Source organism: Sodiomyces alkalinus, assembly GCF_003711515.1.
Source record: "Sodiomyces alkalinus F11 unplaced genomic scaffold SODALscaffold_2, whole genome shotgun sequence".
NCBI classification, from domain to species: Eukaryota; Fungi; Ascomycota; class Sordariomycetes; order Glomerellales; family Plectosphaerellaceae; genus Sodiomyces; species Sodiomyces alkalinus.
In genome coordinates this window covers 2,368,744-2,389,881 of record NW_021167080.1, presented here as the reverse complement: position 1 = coordinate 2,389,881, position 21,138 = coordinate 2,368,744, and the positions used below count along the sequence as shown (strand labels likewise).

Below are 21,138 nucleotides of genomic sequence, written 5' to 3'. Positions count from 1 at the left end.
ATCAGAAATGACCCATAATGAACTGGCCTGCCTGACATCTCAATGATCTTATCTATATCCAGATTTCAAGAAATCATGTAAACCATAAGTTTATTCTTAAGCCACCATAACCAATGCAAAAGCCGTGGAAAGTCAGACACAGACCAAACAGGAGAAACAAAAAAACAAATATACATGCAATGTAAAAATGCATACTCTCGCTGAATGCCCCAACGCATCTATCCCGGACACCATTTACAGCTCCTCGGAGATGACAGCCTCGGTCTCTAGAGCGGCGAAGTCGGTGAAGCCAAGCTCGTAGACGAGACCAAGAGTCATCTTGGCATGCTCCAGCATGTGGTCGAACGACAGATACTTGATCAGGTCCTCCGTGGTGTGGATATGGTTGTCCGAGTACTCAAATGCACTCTCGATGACGAACGCCGAAGGGTATCCGGCCTTGCTGGCTGAGGCATGGTCGGAGCACGCGTAACCGCACTTTGTCTCGACGTATGGGATGTCGCAATACTACAAGAAACAAAAACATGTAAGCAATAATGACGAATGACGAATGACGAACGGTGGGCGGGACGAGAGCGCAGGAGCGGGGGGAATTAGTGGTCAGGCTTACCTCAACGATAACCTTCTTGATAAAGTCGGTCAAGCCCGCGTCAACGTAGTCCGTGACGACGCCGACGCTCTCGGGCTCGCCAGCATTGAGAGTGCGCTGCACGAAGCCCGTCATATCCTGCTGAAGCATAGCCTTGACATCCCTCCCGTCCCGCTCGTACCGCGAGAAGATGGCCTGGCTTCCGAGCAAGCCGCCCTCCTCGGCGCTGTACCAGTGGAACTCAATCGTGTTCTCCGACTCGCCCTTGAGCACCTCCTCGTTGCTCAGGAGGACACGGAAAACTTCGAGAATGGTCATGGATCCGCTGCCATCATCATCGGCCCCTGGCGCGCCCAGGATGCTCGGCAGGAAGAGGTTGATCGAGTCCTGGTGCGCGCCGATCACGACCGTGCTGTTGGTTTTGCCCGGGATAGTGGTAATGATGGAGCTCTGCGGCCATGAGTGCGCGAAGGGCTCAGCGTAGACACCCGCTTCGTCCGCGCCAGTCTCTTTGATGATGGAGTTGATCTCCGACAGGAGCCACTCGGATGACTTGCGACCGTAGTCCGACTTGTAGTAGCGCGTGTGGAAGCTGGTAAACTTCTCGAGCCGGCGTTGGATGTTGTCCTTGGACAGGTCCTTGAGAAGGGGCCTGACTGTGTCCTGGTACTCGCACTTTTCCGGGAAAAAGCTCTTTGTCTGGACCCGCAAGGAGCCGAGATCTTGCGTCTCGGTGATATCGAAGAACCGCTTGCCATCCTGTAACGGGCCTAGGTTAACCGTGGGAAGACCAAAGCCATGGTAAGAAGTCTCGTACGCGTTTTAATTCCCATTTCTCCTCTTCTGTCACCCATCTGGTATCTCCAGGAGCGAGCTCAATCAAGAATGTCTGTTGATCCACCTCGTTCGGGTTCAGGACAACGTTATCAGCTTCATTCTCGATGGTGAAACGAGCCGAAGCTGCCTGAAGCAGAAGCGAGAGAGCCGTGGCCTTGGAGATCTTCATAGTTGGCGACAAAAGTTGATGTTTCGGCGAGACTAAATATGGTGTTGGAGAATTGAGTATGTTTGTTGTGGTTAGAAGAGGGGGAAGAGTAGGTGCCCGGTAATTATTAGGCTGCGCGGGAGTGACGATGGTCGTCATCGGAGGGAGCTACGGTGGGCCTCGGGGTTGCCCGCGTGATAAGATAGCGGACAGGGAGACCCTTGTTGAACCGTTGTGCAGCGTTCCTGCAGGGGCGGAGTGCGGTTGAGAGGCGGGAAGGTGGGTTAGGGAGGCTTGGAAATGGCTAGATTAGTCAGCTCTGGCTTTCCAAATACAACAAGTTCACAGCTGGCTCGGTGGTGTAGTTGGTTATCACGTCAGTCTAACACACTGAAGGTCGGGAGATCGAGCCTCCCCTGAGTCAATATTTTTTGAATTTGCTTTTTTTTGTTTCATTTTCTTTTTCTCTCTATCAAGACAAAACCTGTTTGCGATTTGTCGAGACATCAAACATCCAACACTGAAAGTGACGTTCGAATCCCATTGTACACCTGACGGAGTGCCTCTAGGTAGGCTACTATTACAGGGAAGTCGCATGCTGACGGAAAGATGCTGTTGGTAAACAATATGTTATAGCATGGATACGAATCATGGCCCATGACTATGCGACGCTATCTATCTATGAGCTCAAGCACAACGATGCCAACTGTAAAGATGAAATGCCCCCAAAAAAACCCAATGGAGCTTATCGCTTTATAACCGTGGCCTCCTTTGTCTAATGACTGCGAGCTTCTGCGTCAGCTGTCACATGGCCCTACACACCGTTCTGCTCTCCAATGTCCAATCCACGTTCTACCCATTCCTTGCTTCTCATATGACTGAGCCGCGAAAGGGCACGGGCGAAAGCAAACGCTTCCTCGTCACCGGAGAACAAGCTAGACATCTTGGCCCGGTCAATGCTTTCGGCGTCCGCCAGGTCGCCCATGACGGACATGGCGTCTTCGTCAGAGCCGAGGGTCTGCCGGATCTCCTCACGCGACACGAAGAGCTCCTCCAACGGCTTTTCGGTGGTGAGGACCAGCTTGGCGCGTGCCTCATAGACGGCGTCAATGAAGGTAATAAAGCGGCGGGCGAGGTCGCGCTGTCGATACGTCATGCCGGGTATGTCGGTGACGATGAAGGCGTCGTAGCTGCGCGCGAGCTCGAGGAAATCGGCGGCAGACTTTGGCTGACCTATGAGCTCGTCGAAGGTAAACCAGGCACACCGGCCGCTGACGCGGGGGACGTGGATCTCGCGTCCCCATACCGTTTGCGTCTCGGACCTCGGTGGATTGCCGGCATCCTCGGGGTCGCCCAGGTAGCAAAACCACTTTTCTGCGTGTGATTTGGCATTGGCGTCGAGAGGGGTGTGGTAGACGGAGGATGCTGGGCGTGGCACTTTGCGATAGTCGGTCGGGGAGTCGAGGTTAATGACGTGAAGTCGGTTTTTCAGAAGCTCGATGGCGGGGATGAAAGACTCGCGCTGGATGCCGTTCTTGTAAAGTTCGTCTGGGTGGCGATTCGACGTGGTCACCAGCACGACGCCGTGGGACATGAGGGCTTCAAGAAGCCTGGATTGCCATGGTGTTAGCTGTTTAGTGTGGGGCAAAGCCTACCATGAGATTACGAAAATGGTGTTGATCCAACCTTCTCAGAATCATGGCGTCTGCCACATCGGTGCATTGAAACTCGTCAAAGCAAAGCACATTGCCCTGTTCGGCGATATCCGCGGCCACAAAGGGCACTGCGTCCATGTCGTTGCCATGCTCCAGCTTCATCTTATGCAGCCTCCGGTGGACGTCCTGCATAAAATTGTGGAAATGGATCCTCGTCTTCGACCTGACAGACCCTGGTAAGGTGTCGAAAAAAAGGTCCATCAGCATGGTCTTGCCGCTGCCGACGTCACCGTACAGGTATAGGCCGCGAGGAAGATTGCTGGGTATCGCGCCGATGGTCCCTTTGCCTGCCTTTTTGCCTCCGAACAAAGAGCCGAGAATTGATTTTGCAGGTTTCAGAGATTCGACGGTGGGATGTTGGACCGGCGGTGCCCGGTATTTGGCGAGATCATCGTGGAGACGCTGTAGGCTCTGAATGATGCCTCGTTGGTGCTCGTCGTTCTTCAGGAGTCCGGTGTTCACGCGACGATCGTATTCCTGGAGAGGACCGAGGTTATCGTCCTTGCTGATATCTTCGGGAATACAGTCAGCCTTGAGTGGCGTGGTCGCGGTCAGGAAAGCATCTATGTACATACCTGTCGCGGCACTTGGTGCAGCGGTCGACGCAAGTCTCCTCTGTCTAGCGGCATGTAGGTTAGGAGTCCCTCGCCATTGCCTGAGCTGACAGGCTTGCCATGGCAGTGTCTTACCCACTCCTAGTTCATCCAGACACGTTGTGCAGACTGTTCGGATCTGCCGTTGCCAGGAGAGGTGAAGCCGCGCGAACGGCGGCGGAGGCGCGCTGGCCTTTAGCCGACGAAGAGGGGTAGTCGCAGTGGCAGCGCAAGAGCGCATCGTCGCAGTCTTATCGAAACATGAGCCGTCGCAGGGTATCTAATGCAAGGAACGAACAGAACAAGACAGACAAAACCGGGCTGCAGGCTTTGGAAATGCTAGTTGTCTAGTTGGTAGAGTAGAAAAAAGTAGAGAGGATTGGTTCGGCACGAAGGAAGCCGGAACGGAACCATGATTTTGGCACCGTGGTGGGTACAGTCGGTAAGAGGAACTACTGAGTACGAAAATGACGAAACTGGCTGCCCGCCGCCCAATGCCGACAGTTATGCCGAGTATCGCAAAGATGACTAATATGGTTATGTATCTATCTACCTTATCTACCAGTCCAACACGAAACCACGCTGAGCATGTGATTACGTGTTGGGAGCTCTGACAACGTACAAAGGAAATCTATTCGAAAGGATGGTCTCTCCCGTAATTACCTTATCATACAATAAGGTAAGGTAGTTGACAAAAGAAATGCAAATTCTGGCTGGCCCCAACTGGCATGACCGGTCAGTTACAGCTGACCTAGAGTTTTGTTTCTCACATCCATCACAAGTCTTCAAGGCAGAAGAAGCAAGGCAAATCCAAGGGAACACAGCGGCCCTACCAGAGAGGCCCTCACTGTCCCCGCCCTGCCCTTGTCCTCCTCCCCGTCTCTGTTGGGGTCACTGTCGATGTCTCCCTTACTCTTACTATCCCCGGAGCGAGACGGCGTCCCCGGACCATCATCGTCGTCGTCGTCGTCGTCGTCGTCGTCGTCATCATCATCCTTATCATCAACGCCCATGCCACCGTCCCTTGCCGAAGTCTCTGCGAACTCACCTCCAAACGCGGTGACCGGAAAAGGAACAAAGACTGGTTTTCCGACTGCATTTCGCGAGTAAGACTCCAGTGTCTGATTTGCCAGAGGATTGACCACGCCAACCATGCCCATGGAACAGTGCGAACCCTGGGCGCAGTAGAAGAAGATGGGCTTCGTGTCATTGACGACGACTTTGAAGACTTGATTCTATCTCGGTTCTCAGTGGGCCAAAAGAACGAAAAAAAAATCGTGCAGCTTGACTTCGCGCAGGAACTCACCTGTTCTTCCGCCTCTGCCTCCACGAATCCGGAGAAGAAACCCTCTTCGTTGATGGGTGCACAGGGCTGTGCGTATTCGCCTCTGACGATGCTGTGGTTCTGCGGATGGAAATGAAATTCTAAGACGTCGCCTACATCGGCCCTGATCGTATTTGGTGTGAACGATTGGGGTACGATGCCGACATCGATGCGTATGGTCTCCGCGCAGGCCAGTAATGCCCATACGACCACCATCGCAAAAAGGTGCAATAACATGATATGGGATGGGTTGCTTCAACTGAAATGCTCTGCTGAGTCTGATGCAAAGGACGGCCACGTTAAAGTCGGCTGCTTCAGTATTAAAGCATTCCGGCACGCGTCGATGTTACAGGAGCCCCTCAAACTCGACGTCTTTGTCCCGACCCGTTTCCATCTCCCTTCCACAATCCCATGTTGTTGTCAATCAGGTAGTTAGCTGTTGACAGTATCTCTTTGTCAGGTCTCCTCCCTACAACCAGCCACCCTTGACCTGAGCTTTGACGATATCATGACTTCGGCGGGGGCTGAAAGAAGACGGCAGGCGATTCTAATTCAAGATTTCTGGACTGAAACCAGTCCTAATTATAGGATAGTCCTGCATATTCTCAGCATCTCCACGACTTCGTACTGCCCATCAAGGATGGTGGCCCTACTTCCATGCAAGGATGCCCGAAGCTGGGCTTCGGAGGGTCGAGTAGAGCCGCATACTACACGAACCCTACAGCATTGCTATCACATTTCAGGCAGACAGTTGGGTGCTTTCTGTTCCAGATACTACGAGTATCATCTCATTGCTTTCTCCTAGTATACGAACACAGGCGAAATGTTCGCTATCACTGAGAACGGGTCAGTTAAGGGAGTCAACCACCATTGAAGAGAGCTCATCTGTTCAATATAGATTGTGCTGTTCGTGACGGGTCTTGGCCTATTTAGACGATGAGGTTGTCAAATTGCCCTTCTCTCCAAACTTACAACCTACATACATCAGCTTCATATACAACCTCTTCCAGAAAAAGAAAACAAAAAGAGAAGAAAAAGGCCACTGAGAAAGACCGGTCATATCGGTGCCACATCACGATGTTACCTAGCGTCGAGAGTCTAAGACTGTACCTGAAGTCTACGACAGAGCGAGAACGACAACAGAAATACCACAACAATGAAGGCCAAGAAGGAGACGAGAAGGAGAAGACATCGAGGCTTAAAGGTTGGCTGTCATTAATTCGCCACTGGTTGAAGCCGAAAGACTCTGAAATGGCCAAAAGTAGTTTCGTCCCTTGCCCCAAGGTGACCTTTCTCATCGACAAACCAGACAAAATACACTGCCAGATCTGCAAGTGCACGCGGCTGCTCTTCCAGAGCGAAGAAGCTGCCCAAGAAGCCGACGGCTCTTGGGGGGACAGCGTTCCGGCCATGATGCCCTGCGGACACGTAGCCGGGGCAGCTTGCTTGGATGCCTGGTTTGCAGATCACGACACATGCCCGTTTTGCCGACGACGTCTCGTGTATCGCAAGTGCGGGCACAAGGTGACGACGCGACACGTCACGCACGAAGGCCTGTTCCTCATCCCGATGACCATACCCGAGGGTGGTGCAATCCCGGATCTGTGCATCAAGTGCCAGCAGAAAGGGCTGATTCAGACTGTCAATGTCAGGTACCAAGCCTGCTGTCGGAGGTTCGTCAATGCGCGGAAGCGATTTCAGGATTCGCCTGGCGAGGTAGAGCTAAGGGCTCTGGTGGACAGGAAGTCGGAGCTTGAGAGACTCGTTTTCGAAGAGTACCATGTCCAGGTCATAAATGCCTGGCTGAGGCACTGGTGAAGAACTAAAGAAGACTACGAGCAAGGCCGATGATACGGGCAATACAGAATGCAAACCAGTGAGCACCCCAGCCAGATGGGTGATACGATCTAAAATTAGAGGAAGACCGCGAGGAACGACATGACGCAACCCGACGGTAGTATTTAAAGGTCGCATGTCTTTGCAGAAAAAAGGGAGAAAATATTCAAATCCAGTCATCGGAATCAAAAACGAAAGTCACGGCGAGTCGACGCGAGGGATGGGAGTCTCAACAGCACAAAGGAAGGGGAACTCAGCCACGGAGTGTCCAACAAAGCGCACGCCCACCTCTACTCACCAATGCGGAAAGCAGAATAAAGGGTCTCTTGATCAAAACATGGTTGGAATATAATCTTTGTTTAATTACCCCTCCCCTTCCCCCGTGAACAATGGAAAGCGTCCCATCTTACCGCATCTGGAACTACTCGCTGTAGCTTTCGCGCAGAGAGAGAGAGAAGAAGATGCACTCCCTGGCCCCCGTGTTGGTGCAGGCTACCGGAAGGAGAGAAAGATAGACAAAATAATACATAATGATCAGTGCTCCATCACCGGAGAGCTCATGCCTTGACGACTCTCACGACTCCCTTGAGGTTATTGCCTCTGGACAACAGTAAAATAATATTGACAGGACAGACAGCGGAATCTACCTACAGGTACACCCTTCCTTTCTGTTGTTTCTTGATTACAACAAAAGTAACTAATATCAACTTTAGAGGTCGATGCAAGTTTTGGCGAATAAGGCAGTCAAAGGAGAGACAGCAGCATCATGGAGGTTTGCTATCCCGTTCGGTCTCGCCATCTGGCACTGAAGAGATTTCGCCATGAGACTGCTTTCGGTCAACCACCGATGAAGAGGACCAGGCTGCTGGCGACGTTCCAGGAGTCAAATCTCATGGAACATAACCAGGGCCAATGGGAGAATCTGAGAGAGATGCTGGGCTTGTCCAAGGTAGACGAAGGACCGTCGAGCATGAGGACGATGCTATCCCTGGATGACGTTCCTCAAGTCTTTGCTTCCATGGCAGTGGTCGATGAGCCTACAGAGGAAGGAGAAGCAAAAGAAGTGTCCAGTCCGAAAATCCCTTCGCCCAAGGAGTCTGTCAATCCGACGACCCCAAAGCCACAAGTTGATCCAGTGCCCCCGAAGAAGCAGAAGATAAAGATTAAGCTGAAGACGAAGAAGATAACGAAGAAGGAGGAGGAGGAGACGGAGACGAAGAAGAAGGCAACGCCGAAGAAGAAGAAGAAAACAGCACCCCTGGACGAAGGGCAGTCGACGACAACACCTCAAGACGCGCCAGCCAAGATCGTGCCACCGGGAGACGAAGTGAAGTCGAAGGAAACGGCTCAAGACCAAGAAACCCCAGCAAAGACCGTTTCGCCGACAGACCAAGCGAAGTCCAAGACAACGCCCCCAAAACCGCCGCCTAAGATCGTGTTCGTCAAGAAAACACCTCCAAAGCCGCCTCCCAAAATCGTGTCGCCGACAGACCTAAGGCTAGCAGAACTCAGCCCACTGTCCCCCGGAGCCATCCCGTCGGGGCAAGACTACTACATCCCCGCCATGCAGGTGATCGCCGTCCCCGAGCTACTCAACCTAGACGACGCCACCAGCGCATCACCCACCACCCTCGCCCCCCAGGGCCAGCACATCATCGCAGCGATCTGCAACCTGTTCAGTCTCGCCGACGAGCTCCAGAACCACCCCGCGCTGGCGGAAGACCAGGCGCCGCGCCGCAGCGTCCTCCTGCGCATGCGCGACGTCTTCGGCCAGACAGACTTCAGCCCCATCGACGTGGCCAGGGCGAGGCAGAAGCTCGCGACCGCCCGCCGCAAGCGTGCGGACTACCAGGCGCGGAGACCGAATGCCAAGCGGAAGAACGGGAAGACGTACAAGGCGATGGTCGCTATGCTGTCCGACGAGGTCATCCCCCGGCTGATTCAGCGCGAAGCGGATGCCGACGCGCTGCGAGGCACTTTATTCCAGGTGGATTACGTTGGTGGTCTCTTCGTGTGGTGGCTGCGCCAGGTGGAGTGCCTGGTATCGACGGAGCTGCAATTCGCGCCCCGCGCGGAGGCGAAGCCGCAGCTAAGCACCAATTTCGCGTCCAAGGTTCAAGTCGCTGTGGTCTAGGTATCGACCCAAAGAAACCAACCGGGGGGGCAAGGAAGGAGCAGGTGCTCGATGGTATCCCTGAGATGCCATGGGATGGATGGTGTTGATTTGCTTGTTTAGGGGCAGTTCTTGTTGGCATCTCGATTTCGACTTGGAGACTTGGCGAAACTTGGTGATTTGTTTTAGAATCATGCGCCATGTGTCCGACAATCATGTATTGAGCATTGGATCATATAACGTTTGCTGTTTATCTTTTCCTTTTCCTTTTTTTTTTTTCGTCATCATATCGATGGCCCTCCGTGTTGCCTAGAGAGCCCCCAAGCCAAACAACGTCCAACACTCTGTGATGTCAAGCCTCCCCAACTCCGATGCTGACCCCATATTATCATTAAAGGGAAGCCAATAAAATAAAATAAAAAAAAGGACGAAGATCCATAAAAAATAGAGAACAGAACGAGAAACGGTTAGATGGGATGGTGTTCCTGAATTCCGTCCCATAGAGCGCCCCGCCCGGAGGTTAGATATTTACAAGAAGTAGTCCGCCACAGGCTTCTTGGCAGGCATGCCGCGGGAATCCTGCGGTGCAGCCTGAAAGACGCGATATCTCCGCGCAGGCCCGCTCCTGGGGACTGCGTCTCCCTCCTGCATGACGCCCTTGTTACTCGAGACGCCGGCGCTGCGGCTGGCGTCGCCGTTGCTCCGCGCGAAGAGCCCGGTCCCCGAAGGTTCGTCGCAGAGCTCCAAGAGCGCGGCTACGTTGCCACAGCGGTAACAGTAGTTGGGCGCGGACCAGACGGTGACGATGGACGAATCGAACATTTCCTTAAAACCTTCCATGACCAGCTGGTGGGCCCGCGCGATGAGGGAGATGTCGTTGCGGTGATTGAAGACCTTGACAATATCGGCGCCAAACAAAAACCCGGCACCTCGGGGCGAAAGACCCCAGCCGTCAATCTCGTCCGGGTCCGACCAGAGGAGGTCGCACATGGCGCCTTCGTGCGGTACTTCTTGCTTTCGGTCCAGAAGCCGGATCTTATCCACCGTGTCGATGAGCGGGCTCAAGCCTCCGTGCACACACAGGACAGCGCCGGTCGGGTTGCCTATGCTCCCCCCGCTGCTCCCCGACGCACCACTTCCCGGGGGGCCCGTCCTCTCCCCGGTGTCGCCCGCCCCGCCGCCGCGCGCGCCCCTGGTCACGCTGGTCACTACCGGACTTGCACTCGACCCGTCATGACCTCTGGTGTTGTTGATGTGGCTGTGATTGTTGTCCGTCATGGACTCTTCGTCATCTAATTGCCGTTGGAAGCGGCTCATGATAGATCCCGTATGGTCGCACACTTCGATCTCCACGTCGTCCTGCACATTCTCCTGCTGGGGCCTGTCGCCGAGGGAGTTTGCAGCGCCGAGGACGATGGCGCCGAGGGCGAGGTAGTCGAATACGTCGCAACAATATCGCCAGACGTTAGCCGAGCCGTACTTGCGCATGCATTCGTCGTAAAATCCGTAGACGGTGGTGATCTGGCGAGACTCGTGGTTGCCTCTGATAAGCGTCATGCGGTCGGGATAGCGAACTTTGAGGCAAAGGAGGAGGAGGAAAGTTTCGAGAGAGTAAAAGCCACGGTCGACAAAGTCGCCTGGCGACAGTCAAGATCAGCCAAGTGTCCCTCATTCGATCAACCATGGCATAATAATAGCAGGGGACGGGGCGGGGGGGGGCATGGCACAATGTAACACGAACGTACCCATGAAGAGATAGTTTGTGTCTGGAACATCACCACCGACCCGGAATAGTTCCATGAGGTCGTGAAATTGACCATGAATGTCGCCACATATCTTGAACAAGTTAGCCTTCCTACTTGTCCACAAACTTATCCTCCCCCCCACTCTGTCTCTCTCTCTCTCTCTCTCTCTCTCTCTCTCTCTCGTGTGGAGTATAGTGTGTAGACATACCGTGACAGGTGCGGTGACTGTGACGACGTTTCCCTCTTCTATCAGCAGCTCGCGCGCTTTATGGCAGAGCTCTCGGACCTCGGCTTCTGGGATTGGCCGGCATGCGCGTAACTGCGCGATCGCTCTGCAGGAGTGCGAATCAGCACGAGGATGAAAGAAGGAACACGGGGGAAAAAACTGGAGGTAGACGAACCTGTCGAGATCATTCATGATAGCTGGGTTATTGGTATATTACAGCGAAACCGGTCGGTAATCGCACTCGGAGGGAATGGCGCGTCGTCGGGTGTCGACAGCACGCGCTGCACTGCACTGTTAGGTAGGAATCGCGGCCTGGACAGTGGAGAGTCATGAAAGTGAAAGTTTTATCGGTCGCATTCCGTCTTTCTATCGTATTCGGAGGGTAGATGACGCGTAGGTAGACACTGCAGCGACTGTCGGTTGAGTCGGTAATAGCGTTTGCAAATAATCGATTGTTGGAGTTGTGTTGCCGATCGCCAAATCTCCAGCGCTTGGCGGTGTTTTACAAGGAAGAATTATCACCTACAAGTCCCGACCATCCAAGTTCGTCCAGGAACCCTGTCAGGTGTAAAGTGCCCCAAGCTTTCGAGGGGAAGTAAGTTTCTTGGGATGATGACAGGTATCCACAATTCCATATTTGGATCAATGTCTTATCGGTACTTTGTATCTAGGGTAAGGTACATTATTAAGGTACCTGTGAGAGACAATGTGGCTTGACTGTGGCTGGTGCCCGAGCCCAGTCGCATTTACCGGTACGTCTTCAATAAACCGAGATGCCGAGAATTTTGACAGCTCGAAGCCCATGTACGATACCTCCAGCTCTCCCAAAGAGCAAAGAGCCTCCCGCCCGACGTCTTAGGACTCACCACCGCTCAACATCGCTCAATTGCACGAGTATGAAGCGGTGATAGGTAAGGACGGCTAAAAATGACCCTAACCTCGTCAATTGAACTGTGTTCTTACTTACTCCTTCCTGCCAGCTCCCTCACAGACCGAGCGTGTCTCCTGTCTCCCCACAATCCATCTCCCCCGTCCATCTCTCGTCCATCCTGTCCCACCGACAACCCACGACGACATCATGCCACCACACCTACACCCGAGGTCGCGCATGACCTCATCGCTTTTCGCGACCACCGTCTTCGCCAGCTTCCTCGTTGTCGGCCTACCGCATATTCTGCCCTGTCCAGCCCCGCGTGTCACATATGCCGACGGTGACGTCGTCGTCGGCGAGGACGGCCGCCGTAGGAGGCGGAGGAGGCGCGAAACCCCAGAGATCAAGGACGGCATGGTACAGTTCAACCAGATGGGCGACGAGGATGGCGAGGCACGACACATTGCGGAAGGACGCTCGCAGCGTGAGTGTCCCGTGCCTAAGCCAGGCGGGATACTGGGAGAATGGCTAGGGTTCCATGCCCACAAGGCAAAGCCGGAGGGCGGGGGCGGGGGCGAGGGGGTGGGCGTGAGCGAGGGTAATCGAATACAAAGACCGAGAGGTGGTTGAAAGGAAATCTTCGGAGATGACGAACATACACAAAAGCAAAAACAAAAAAAACATATACCCGCTTTCTGAGCATCCGCCCCCGCGATATCCCATAAAGGCACCCTGGGAATGGTCCTTTGTCCCTATCTATGCTCTCCTCCCTTGATATACTTCAGTACTCAGAGGTGTAGGGGACCTGCAATGACTTCACGTTGAGCTTGCTTGTTACGGGCCATCGAAGAAGTTCCACCGGGCTATTGATTATGCATAGTTAATGATGCACGGCTATCAACCCCAACCAAGCTCGAACCAAAGTTGAGCACAACTCGAGTACGAATACAAATGCAATCATCATGTTTCCCGCCGCACCCTCCTCTGCCATCCGATTAAACGTTTCATTCCAAGCCAAGGCCCTGGGACACTCCATCTTGAGACGTCATGTTGTCTGTTGTCGGTCGATGAGACATTGGAGAGCCTGTCCTCAGGGTGCTTTGACGTCGTTGTGGCATGGTCATCTGATGAAACCGGCATTGCGGACTTGAAGACCTTGCCGAGAACTGGAAACTCACCGGGACCATAGACATCGTCAACCATTGACATTACGAATACATTTTCTTCTCTACCTTTGGAGCTTAGCTAGAGCTTAATGTATATAAGCCTCCATGTCCCCCATCAACCCCAGAGGCTTGTTTCCTCGGATTCATCTGTAGATTACTCTATCTGCCATATCTACTGTCCCTTTTCTTCGTCTTCGTCTTCTTCTTTTCCTTTTCTTCATTTTAAGAGGTTCGTGGCTTGTGTCCCTGTGTATTCGAAAGCCTGTTCAGTGATCAATCTGCTAACCTTTTACCTAGCTGGACTCTTTTTGGTTTGTTCCCACTGCATTCATTTAAGGCTTTTTTTTTTCTTCTCTTTTTCTTTTTTCGTTTTTTGAGATACCCATTTCCTTTCATTTCATTTACCTTGGCCACCTTTTCGCGTTTGAAACTCAACAAGCGGCTACTCGAACAATATTCCCCTCAGGGTAATATACAGTCAGCTGCCTACATCGAATCCATCATGAAGCCCTGGACGGTCCTCATCCTATCTGCTGGCCTAGTGTCGGCGCTGAGCATCCCCCAGGCTGCAAACCGCCCAGGGGCGCTCATGCTGCGCCAGGAGCAAGAGCAGGCAGAGCCATCCGCAGTACCAACTCCCGAGACAGGAGAGGGCGCCGTCGAAGAGGTTCCTGCAGAAGAAGAGGAGAACGCCGAGGTTGAGGAGGGGGAGAGGGTGGGTGAAGAGGAGAGACAGCAAGAAGAGGTGGTGCAGGAGGAAGAGGAAGAAGAAGTGGCGCAGGAGGAAGAGGAAGCCGTGCAGGAGGAGGAAGTCGAGCAGGAGGAACAAGTCGACCTCGAGACGACCCGCCAGCGCTTGGTCCTCACGAACAACATTGTCAGGCTCATGCAGGGCCTTGGATTGGGCCGGCTCGTCAACGCCAACATCTTCAACCTGGGCCTGAACCAGAACATCCAGCTGCTCGCCCAACTCCAGCAGCTGGCGCAGCTCCAGTCTCTCGGTATTATCAACCAGTTCCAAGTGGTGACGCTTATTCAGCAGGGCCGTCTCCTGAACGGTTTCAGCACACGTGAGAGAGACACCCTCCCATCCCCAAGCGCTCCCCCAGACACCCTCCCGAAGGCTAACAAAATCCGAGCGGTAGGCATCTTTTAAGCGACATGCTCAGATGGTGGAGACTTAGTGTGACTGGAGCTGGGACGGCCGCTAATGGGGAATCCCCTGCCTTGGGGTTGAATATGAGAGGGTGCTACGCACGCCAGGTTAGCATTAACCGGTGTCTTGTAGGCGTTGATAATTTACACACTTGGCTGAAAGGCCTGAAATTCGATGTGTAATATTTTCTCTGTACCATTGACAGGATCTTGCGGTGTTTCCTTCGGAGCTACAAGTCTCACGAATCCAGGCTTCGGGAATAGGGCGCGGGATGGGGGGGGCAAGCAAACGCGGTGGGAGCTCGGTAGCTATCACAAAGACGGAAGATATACTTAATTGTAACAACCGCGGGTACCTGTAACTTTCAGTCCACAACGAAGTAATTACCTACTTTCGTAGTTCCTCCAAAGGGGCAATGGCATCTTCCAGACCAAGCGAGCACGACTTGGCCTCGACTCCGATGTCAGCCCAAACTATTCCTTCTCGCATCTGGATAGAACGTCAACCGTTGTCTTGGAGACATACTGGGTAGTTAGTAGTTACTAATACACGATGTCTGTTGTAATGTGGCTTACGGCGAGGGGAACTACGGCGTACGGAGTAGTACGGACAGTATATCGTCCCTTCACAACTGCTCGGTCTGAGCTTAAGCACTATTGTCTGCTGAAGAAGGGCTGTTTTTTTTAAAAAGAAAAAAAAAAAAAAAAAAAAAAGAAAGAAAGAACATCTCACATCCACCACCCCCAGTCAGCAAGATCCTTTCGACCTGACCACGAGGTTCATGGTCGATCATCCAAGATAATTTACAAATCGGGAGTTTCATAGGTGACACAGGTGAGAATAGGGGGTTACCATCCGATGTGGGGCGGGTAGTTCGGCTCTGTGGCAGGGGGCTCCAATCAGAGGAGCTAAGGGGTACGTGCTTGGTACATGTTTGGTACGCGCTAGCCCCGTGCCGAGGGGTTGTCAAACCTTATTGGGCTTTCTTAAGGGTCTCAGGGCCAATAGTTATCGATATTTTATGGCATTCTCCACAAATTATCCCCACCAAGATCTGATCGAATGTCACGGCCAAGAACCTCCAAGATGCACACTGACTGCCAGAGCGTCAATATCTTCATGTCATCCCATCTCAGTCTCCGTCTCACGTTGTCTTTCGTCTCGTCTCGGGATGCTCTTGCGTCATGCCTTCTTCTGTCTCCCGCCATCGTCTTGCCCCGCCAAGCGACTGACCAGAGACTCCGGCACCGGATTGCTGACTTTCCGGGCTCCTGGGGCTCATTTGCTACGCTGCCCGCAATGTCAGGGTCAGTCGCTGGGCAATGACTGAGAATTGTCCAGGAGCCAACCACGCCTGGCTTTGTTCCGTCTCGAAGGCCTCGTGAGGACGCTGCCAACAGCCAGCGCTGTCTACTCGGTAATTAATCGGCTTAACAAAATGGCTGGACTGCGCTGTAATTAGTACCGAGTCCATATTCCATAGTCCCTATCCCAGTCATTACCAGCTTCGCTCGGCTGAGATCAACCATCACATTACATCGTTGCTTCGGTTCAGGGCGGTTTCAGGAGGCTCTGCGTGTGGCCTTGTTCTCTTGGCCTTCGCTCTTCTGTTTCCTTACAACGTATCTTCCACCCCGGCAAAGGGTGCATCTTGGGACACCAACCTCGTCCACCTCCCTTCGGGCGAATCCCTTTCCGAACCTTTTCGCTTGGACCTACATGTCGGGAATTTTGCCTGAGCGGTTCTTGGCAGGAAGAAGCAAGCCATACCTTATCCTTCGGTCTGTCTGTTCACGTGCCAGTGTCACCCCGACCTATCCCCTTCGAAATTCGCAAGGAGACATGTTCTACCAAATCCTGAGGACGTCGTTCTACCCCTGTCCTCGAGACATCTTAGTACGGAGTGGATTGTCTTCAGACCGGATGAAGCTTGGGTTCCCGATTTGCGACGCATTGGATCACACCCAAGCGCAGTTCACCCCGTCATTGAGGTAGCAACAGTGCAACGGAGCTCTACTCCGTAAGTGGCGCCGCCTGGTCCCCCTTTTCATCTCTTCTAGCTTCACTTGATGGTGTATATAAGACGCTGGCTCATGCCGATGGTTGCTGATCTTTTCCGTTCTACCTCATCCCACAAGCAATCCAGCAAACAGAGCCCGTCCTTTCCTCTTCCATTCTTTTTTTTTTTTCGTTTTTATTCTTCCAGAGGTAAGCAACCCAGGCATTCAATAGATCGTCATTGAAATCAACCCAGCTAACCATCCACTGCAGCTGTGCTCTTTAGTTTCTTTCTTCCACTCTTTCAGATACCCCTACAGAATATCAGAGCTGTGCTCATTCTAATTTTTGCTTCTTGTTCTTCTTCTTCTGATCACCACACTCCCTCAGCCGCTTTCATTTGCCTTCTATCCCAACTCTCAAAATGAAGTTCTTCACCGTCGTCCTTTCGGCCCTCGCCGCCACCTTCGTCACGGCTGCCCCGGCTGCCGTTGTTGAGGAGACTTCCGCCACCGCCCTAAGCACCATCGAAGCTCGCACCACCTTCGACCTCTCCCGGCTCAACGGCCTCCAGGGCTTCCAGAACGTTGACCTCAACTACCTTCTCCGCCTCAACCAGGTCAACCTCAACCTCTTCCAGCAGCTTGGTCAGGCCCAGAACCTCAACCTGCTGGCCTTCTCTCACCTCTTCAACGCCCAAGCCTTCGATGTCCAGTCCCTTCTGCAGCTCCAGCAGCTCCACACCGTCCTCGCCTTCCACCAGCAGGGTCTCTTCAACAACCTCAACCTCGCCAACCTGCACCTCGGCGGCCTGAACCTCGGCCTCATCCAGAACGTCCATGGCATCAACTTGGACCAGTTCGTTGACCGGAACGTCATTGGCCGCGTCCAGCTCATTGCCAACCAGCCCAGTATGCATACCACCCAAGCCCCTTTCAAAAGAAAAAAAAAAACCCCTTATCATGGCAAAACGAGTAAGCGCTGACACGTTCTCTCTCCACAGCCCACTTTGTGGTGCCTCACAGGCAGTAAAGGCAGTTAGCCATTGGGTATACGGCGTCTTAGAGTCAGCGGCGTTTCTTTTGTAGGCTGGTCTTCTTTCTTCAACTAGGATTGAGCGCTGGAGCTCTCCTAAAGCGGGGGGATAGAGCGGTGTCATACAGGCGGACATGCGGCGATTTCTAGGCACATAGCTGTAGCTAGCAATGTGCCTCAGAGAGAGCAATGTCTCATCGGATTGGTGCTTCCAGGCGAAAGGGCCAGGGCATAGGTTACGAGAGGAAGCTTATTGATCAGGGGATAGTCCGTAAATGGACAAGGGTTGAGGGGGAAATGGCGGTGGATGCAGATTTTCCGAGTTGGAAGAATAGCATCCACCCCATCGGCGGACCAGCACGGTACCACTCATGACGTATGGACTGGAATAGAGATATTCAAGGCATAATGCTTATTATGAACTGCTTTGCTTCTCCATGTCGTTTGACTTGACCTGGGTGACCCTTCTCGGACCATGTTGGCAATGGAAAGCTCGGTTCGTGGTACACACACAATGTTCTGCTGCAGGCTCTCTCTGACGTACCTGCATGTTCCCTGTTTGTTAATGGTTGTTTATCGTGTTAGGCTGGGAATCAACAACTTCATACCTACTTACCATACAGAGATGACGCCATCATCCGTATCTCACTGTCTTCGGGTAGCCGCTTTCCAACATCTCATGCAACGTGTACGCGAGTCTATGTCTGTGGCTGATTAACGGTTCGGTACACCCACCACCCTTGAACGTACGGCGTAACGGCTGTCTGTCGTTGCTCGGGAACCCGCAAAACGGTTGTCGACCACCTGAGCGCAAAAGGGAAATTCCTAGGCCCTTTTTGTTAAATAGAAAGAAAAAGAAAAGGACGAGCCAGACTCTGTGTCATATTAGTTAGACAAACCCATCCCCCAGTACGTTCGATGGCCACAAGAAACGACAAAACTCATTTGTGTATGACTGAGTGAAACAGCGCCTGCATTGAAGCAAAGTAGAACACTTCTCAGATCCCTCTGAGCCTTTTACTCTTCCCGTTCATGGCGTAGCCGGTTCCTGAAGGGGTTGTGGTTTGTGTCGGGATTTTGGACTTGATACTTGCAATCGTCCCAAAAGCCTTGGAACAACAATGACTGACAATGCCTGTCACTGATGTCATCATTGATTTTGTCAGTCGAGCAATAGCCAGGGCATCGGCCGCGACGATATAGGCCCCTCCAATATATGTATATGTGTAGGTTCGAAGAGATTCACCTGGGAGAATCCCCGGCTTTTACGGACGTTAGAAATTGATTCAACGAAATGGCGTTAATAACGACGACGACGACGGATAATTATCTCCGTTTTTCTGTATCTGATATCTTTCAGCTAATTAGGTACTCGGTAAGCCCGCTTGAAAGAATTCTTTGAACTGTCAAACCAAAGGGCTTTTTTTTTTCTTTCTTTTTTTTCTTTTGTAAAATACCCGGAAAAAAAAAGTATGAATATGCGCGTCATTGCCTTAGCTTCGAATGAGCTGCAACACGAAGCTAAGTCGTGCAGTCGTACCATATGACACGGCGTCTGCTTAATCATTGCATGTCCACTTGAGGTATGAAGTCGGAAAGATTGGGATCGTCCCGGGAGGGTGCCGATCGTGAGATCCCTCTCGAACCCCCCCTGCAAGCCTCCGCATGCCTTGGGTCTTGGAAGATGTTCACTGGCAATGTATTTTTGGTTAGCGCCGTTCTCGAGATCGTGTTCTTTGTCGTTCTCTGTGGGTCAAAGCTGGGGAACAACATGGAGTAGACAAAAGCACTCCGTTGTATTCGAACTTCGTACGTAAACAGAAGAACACTAATGAAATCATAGGGAGAGCGAGGGTTGGATCTGACTGGCACGGAAGACAAGACTATTATTAATAAGTGAAAAAGAAAGAGGAGGCTCTGCAAAGTGTCGCCACAAGATCATTTTCTGAATGGCGCTGTAAAACGGCTGGAAATCCATGAGCGTTTCATCGAGTTTGGCGGTAGGGCTCCATAAGCATCCATACTAGGTATCCGTACGATGGTAATCACAGGCATGTGCGGAGCTTCGGAGGCAATAAGAAATAATTAATCATACATATCCCTTTGTTCTCGGACTGGAAACCAAATATCTGCATCTAGGTACATATGTTTGTCAAGTTCGATGACTAAGATCGGCATCTGACTCTCGGTATGACTGTGCTCCGTCTTATTCTCGTTTGCCTCTAGGGCAATGGATTGTTCTGAATTTTTATAACACTTTTCTACCTCGTCTGTAAGGTATAACTGTTTACTCACAAAGTCGAAAGCTTCGGCAAAGGTTTCCATAATTAATGCTGAAAGAACTGTTTTACAACCGTCTTTGTTTTCTCTTATTTATCATTCCCGGCGGCCTCAACCTCCCCATTGTCGCCTGTTCCTAACTACCTTAGCCAAGCCGACCCCTGAATGCTGCTTGCGTTTGGTTAGGTCAGATATCAAAAGCCGAGAGTTCGGTCCCCACGAAACACCAAATTGCCAAAAAAAATAATCGTAGCACCCCTTTTATGGTTAAAATGGGGATCCAAGACCAAGACCACGTAAGGTACCTTGATTCGTACCTACCTAGGTAAGGTACTTTATATGGAGTACAACGGTACCAACGGTACGAGTAAGACTCCACTGTCTGACAGAGACCGTTTCAGGAGGGCGCAAGCCATACGGATATCTACTGACCACCCACCTTAGGTAGTTACCACTGACGACCAACGGGGGTTGGGGAATACTTATGTATGGCGAGGTACCGATACACATAAAACATGCGTGCGTACAAGCTTCCAGGTTGAATGGACGCAGACCGTCCTGACAGACAGAGCATAAGGTAGCAAGCAAAAACAACACCACAGGCGGTGCTGCTGAAGCTTACCATTCCCTTGACCTTACCATACCTACCTTACCCAGTCCCTTTAGATCTGTCTCTTCCGTACTTGGCGGGAGAAAAAAAAAGGTCAGGTACGAATTAAAGGCATAGAGGAATGCGGTCAATACAGCGTACGTTGTACAGTGAGTCCACGACCCTGGCAAACAGGTACAGTACCCCAACCCCACCAAGGCCCACCTTTTGCTCGCCTCGGCATCACTCTCACCTCTCACCGCCCACAGCTGAATGTGCACCATGGGGCTCAGCCTTTCTTAGCTTCGAGCGCTCGGACTTGTTCGCATCTCCTTTTCTTTTTCCCCGGGTACCTACCGTCCGTGTCTAGCGAGCGAGTTCTTGCATCTTTTCCTGTTCCCTCCCCAACGACCCAACCAGCTTTTCTATATAACAGCACTTCTGCATGCGTACACACATACACACACACACACACACACACACACACATATTACCTGAGCCCTTCCCATTCTCCCTTGATCTACGACTTCTTGTCGTCCAGTCTGTTCGCCAATTCTTTTGTTCTGGGGGAAAGTACTACCTAGATAGTCGCGTGATATCTATCCTCTCTTAGAACTTTTTACGAATAAGGCCATCATCCCTTGGACCGATCTCCCCCGTCTTTGCCTTCCGCCGTGTTCTCTGCGAACGAATATGAGAAGCACCTTTTCGTGCGGCCTGAGATTGAGGATCGGAAGAGTTGATTTGACTGCTGCCACACGTATGCCACTGCAACCGTAGTAGGCCGGCCCCAATCGTCAAGAAGCGAAGGTTCAGGAGCTTCTGCCAGAAGCGCACAGAGAAGGAGGAATAAGGAGGAATAAGGGGGAAAACAAAAAGACGCCCCGGCAGAACGAAACTTCTTGAAAAGTGCCCCC

At 52.2% G+C, this 21,138-nt stretch overlaps 11 protein-coding genes and 1 non-coding gene across 12 annotated transcripts; 7 read left to right on the top strand and 5 right to left on the bottom strand.

Annotated features, from left to right (window-relative positions):
* Window positions 1–234: 234 nt before the first annotated feature.
* SODALDRAFT_338296 (leucyl aminopeptidase) lies at window positions 235–1,595 on the bottom strand (the record flags this gene model as incomplete). The annotated part of the gene is made up of 3 exons (XM_028612767.1): window positions 235–507; window positions 611–1,348; window positions 1,407–1,595. 3 exons carry the CDS (start codon window positions 1,593–1,595, stop codon window positions 235–237), a joined length of 1,200 nt encoding a protein of 399 aa, XP_028468348.1.
* A 329-nt stretch (window positions 1,596–1,924) lies between these two features.
* SODALDRAFT_t70 lies at window positions 1,925–1,998 on the top strand. Its single transcript has one exon. It is a non-coding gene; the product is annotated as a tRNA-Val (tRNA).
* A 128-nt stretch (window positions 1,999–2,126) lies between these two features.
* Window positions 2,127–4,146, bottom strand: SODALDRAFT_330268 (AFG1-like ATPase). The gene is made up of 3 exons (XM_028611161.1): window positions 3,865–4,146; window positions 3,261–3,801; window positions 2,127–3,184 (listed from the first exon to the last, which is right to left on the bottom strand). Exons 1-3 carry the CDS (start codon window positions 4,121–4,123, stop codon window positions 2,389–2,391), a joined length of 1,596 nt encoding a protein of 531 aa, XP_028468347.1. The 5' UTR covers window positions 4,124–4,146; the 3' UTR covers window positions 2,127–2,388.
* A 272-nt stretch (window positions 4,147–4,418) lies between these two features.
* SODALDRAFT_330265 (Cupredoxin) lies at window positions 4,419–5,479 on the bottom strand. The gene is made up of 2 exons (XM_028611160.1): window positions 5,189–5,479; window positions 4,419–5,117 (listed from the first exon to the last, which is right to left on the bottom strand). The coding sequence occupies exons 1-2, from the start codon at window positions 5,441–5,443 to the stop codon at window positions 4,668–4,670; spliced, it is 705 nt and encodes a 234-aa protein (XP_028468346.1). The 5' UTR covers window positions 5,444–5,479; the 3' UTR covers window positions 4,419–4,667.
* Window positions 5,480–6,165: 686 nt separating this feature from the next.
* SODALDRAFT_330264 (hypothetical protein) lies at window positions 6,166–7,095 on the top strand. The gene has a single exon (XM_028611159.1). The coding sequence runs from the start codon at window positions 6,284–6,286 to the stop codon at window positions 7,022–7,024; it is 741 nt and encodes a 246-aa protein (XP_028468345.1). The 5' UTR covers window positions 6,166–6,283; the 3' UTR covers window positions 7,025–7,095.
* Window positions 7,096–7,461: 366 nt separating this feature from the next.
* On the top strand, window positions 7,462–9,491 carry SODALDRAFT_348756 (hypothetical protein). The gene is made up of 2 exons (XM_028613384.1): window positions 7,462–7,695; window positions 7,756–9,491. Exon 2 carries the CDS (start codon window positions 7,809–7,811, stop codon window positions 9,174–9,176), a length of 1,368 nt encoding a protein of 455 aa, XP_028468344.1. The 5' UTR covers window positions 7,462–7,695; window positions 7,756–7,808; the 3' UTR covers window positions 9,177–9,491.
* Window positions 9,492–9,683: 192 nt separating this feature from the next.
* Window positions 9,684–11,318, bottom strand: SODALDRAFT_321866 (calcineurin-like phosphoesterase; the record flags this gene model as incomplete). Its single annotated transcript, XM_028609658.1, has 4 exons — window positions 9,684–10,792; window positions 10,901–10,991; window positions 11,109–11,232; window positions 11,302–11,318. The coding sequence occupies 4 exons, from the start codon at window positions 11,316–11,318 to the stop codon at window positions 9,684–9,686; spliced, it is 1,341 nt and encodes a 446-aa protein (XP_028468343.1).
* Window positions 11,319–11,916: 598 nt separating this feature from the next.
* Window positions 11,917–12,792, top strand: SODALDRAFT_98687 (hypothetical protein). Its single transcript, XM_028615836.1, has 2 exons — window positions 11,917–12,037; window positions 12,107–12,792. Exon 2 carries the CDS (start codon window positions 12,205–12,207, stop codon window positions 12,625–12,627), a length of 423 nt encoding a protein of 140 aa, XP_028468342.1. The 5' UTR covers window positions 11,917–12,037; window positions 12,107–12,204; the 3' UTR covers window positions 12,628–12,792.
* Window positions 12,793–13,328: 536 nt separating this feature from the next.
* SODALDRAFT_330259 (hypothetical protein) lies at window positions 13,329–14,634 on the top strand. Its single transcript, XM_028611158.1, has 3 exons — window positions 13,329–13,392; window positions 13,461–14,233; window positions 14,309–14,634. Exons 2-3 carry the CDS (start codon window positions 13,666–13,668, stop codon window positions 14,317–14,319), a joined length of 579 nt encoding a protein of 192 aa, XP_028468341.1. The 5' UTR covers window positions 13,329–13,392; window positions 13,461–13,665; the 3' UTR covers window positions 14,320–14,634.
* A 2,107-nt stretch (window positions 14,635–16,741) lies between these two features.
* SODALDRAFT_321863 (hypothetical protein) lies at window positions 16,742–17,349 on the top strand (the record flags this gene model as incomplete). Its single annotated transcript, XM_028609657.1, has 2 exons — window positions 16,742–17,228; window positions 17,321–17,349. The coding sequence occupies 2 exons, from the start codon at window positions 16,742–16,744 to the stop codon at window positions 17,347–17,349; spliced, it is 516 nt and encodes a 171-aa protein (XP_028468340.1).
* Window positions 17,350–17,529: 180 nt separating this feature from the next.
* On the bottom strand, window positions 17,530–18,503 carry SODALDRAFT_356543 (hypothetical protein; the record flags this gene model as incomplete). Its single annotated transcript, XM_028613920.1, has 7 exons — window positions 17,530–17,720; window positions 17,776–17,819; window positions 17,864–17,896; window positions 17,974–18,017; window positions 18,103–18,156; window positions 18,252–18,292; window positions 18,374–18,503. 7 exons carry the CDS (start codon window positions 18,501–18,503, stop codon window positions 17,530–17,532), a joined length of 537 nt encoding a protein of 178 aa, XP_028468339.1.
* A 321-nt stretch (window positions 18,504–18,824) lies between these two features.
* On the top strand, window positions 18,825–21,138 carry SODALDRAFT_376320 (hypothetical protein; the record flags this gene model as incomplete). The annotated part of the gene is made up of 8 exons (XM_028614806.1): window positions 18,825–18,888; window positions 18,936–19,128; window positions 19,196–19,206; window positions 19,290–19,352; window positions 20,417–20,542; window positions 20,592–20,670; window positions 20,721–20,765; window positions 21,005–21,138. 8 exons carry the CDS (start codon window positions 18,825–18,827, stop codon window positions 21,072–21,074), a joined length of 651 nt encoding a protein of 216 aa, XP_028468338.1. The 3' UTR covers window positions 21,075–21,138.

What these genes read in the sequence shown, in the direction of transcription:
- SODALDRAFT_330259 (XM_028611158.1), top strand. Translation starts at nt 13,666, where the DNA reads ATGAAGCCCTGGACGGTCCTCATCCTATCTGCTGGCCTAGTGTCGGCG.
- SODALDRAFT_330265 (XM_028611160.1), bottom strand. Translation starts at nt 5,443, where the DNA reads ATGTTATTGCACCTTTTTGCGATGGTGGTCGTATGGGCATTACTGGCC. An exon ending in AGGCAGAGGCGGAAGAACAG is followed by an intron (nt 5,118 to 5,188) that starts GTGAGTTCCTGC and finishes GAACCGAGATAG; the next exon opens with AATCAAGTCTTCAAAGTCGT.
- SODALDRAFT_330264 (XM_028611159.1), top strand. Translation starts at nt 6,284, where the DNA reads ATGTTACCTAGCGTCGAGAGTCTAAGACTGTACCTGAAGTCTACGACA.
- SODALDRAFT_98687 (XM_028615836.1), top strand. Translation starts at nt 12,205, where the DNA reads ATGCCACCACACCTACACCCGAGGTCGCGCATGACCTCATCGCTTTTC.
- SODALDRAFT_348756 (XM_028613384.1), top strand. Translation starts at nt 7,809, where the DNA reads ATGGAGGTTTGCTATCCCGTTCGGTCTCGCCATCTGGCACTGAAGAGA.
- SODALDRAFT_330268 (XM_028611161.1), bottom strand. Translation starts at nt 4,123, where the DNA reads ATGCGCTCTTGCGCTGCCACTGCGACTACCCCTCTTCGTCGGCTAAAG. An exon ending in TGCACCAAGTGCCGCGACAG is followed by an intron (nt 3,802 to 3,864) that starts GTATGTACATAG and finishes GTATTCCCGAAG; the next exon opens with ATATCAGCAAGGACGATAAC. An exon ending in GACGCCATGATTCTGAGAAG is followed by an intron (nt 3,185 to 3,260) that starts GTTGGATCAACA and finishes ATGGCAATCCAG; the next exon opens with GCTTCTTGAAGCCCTCATGT.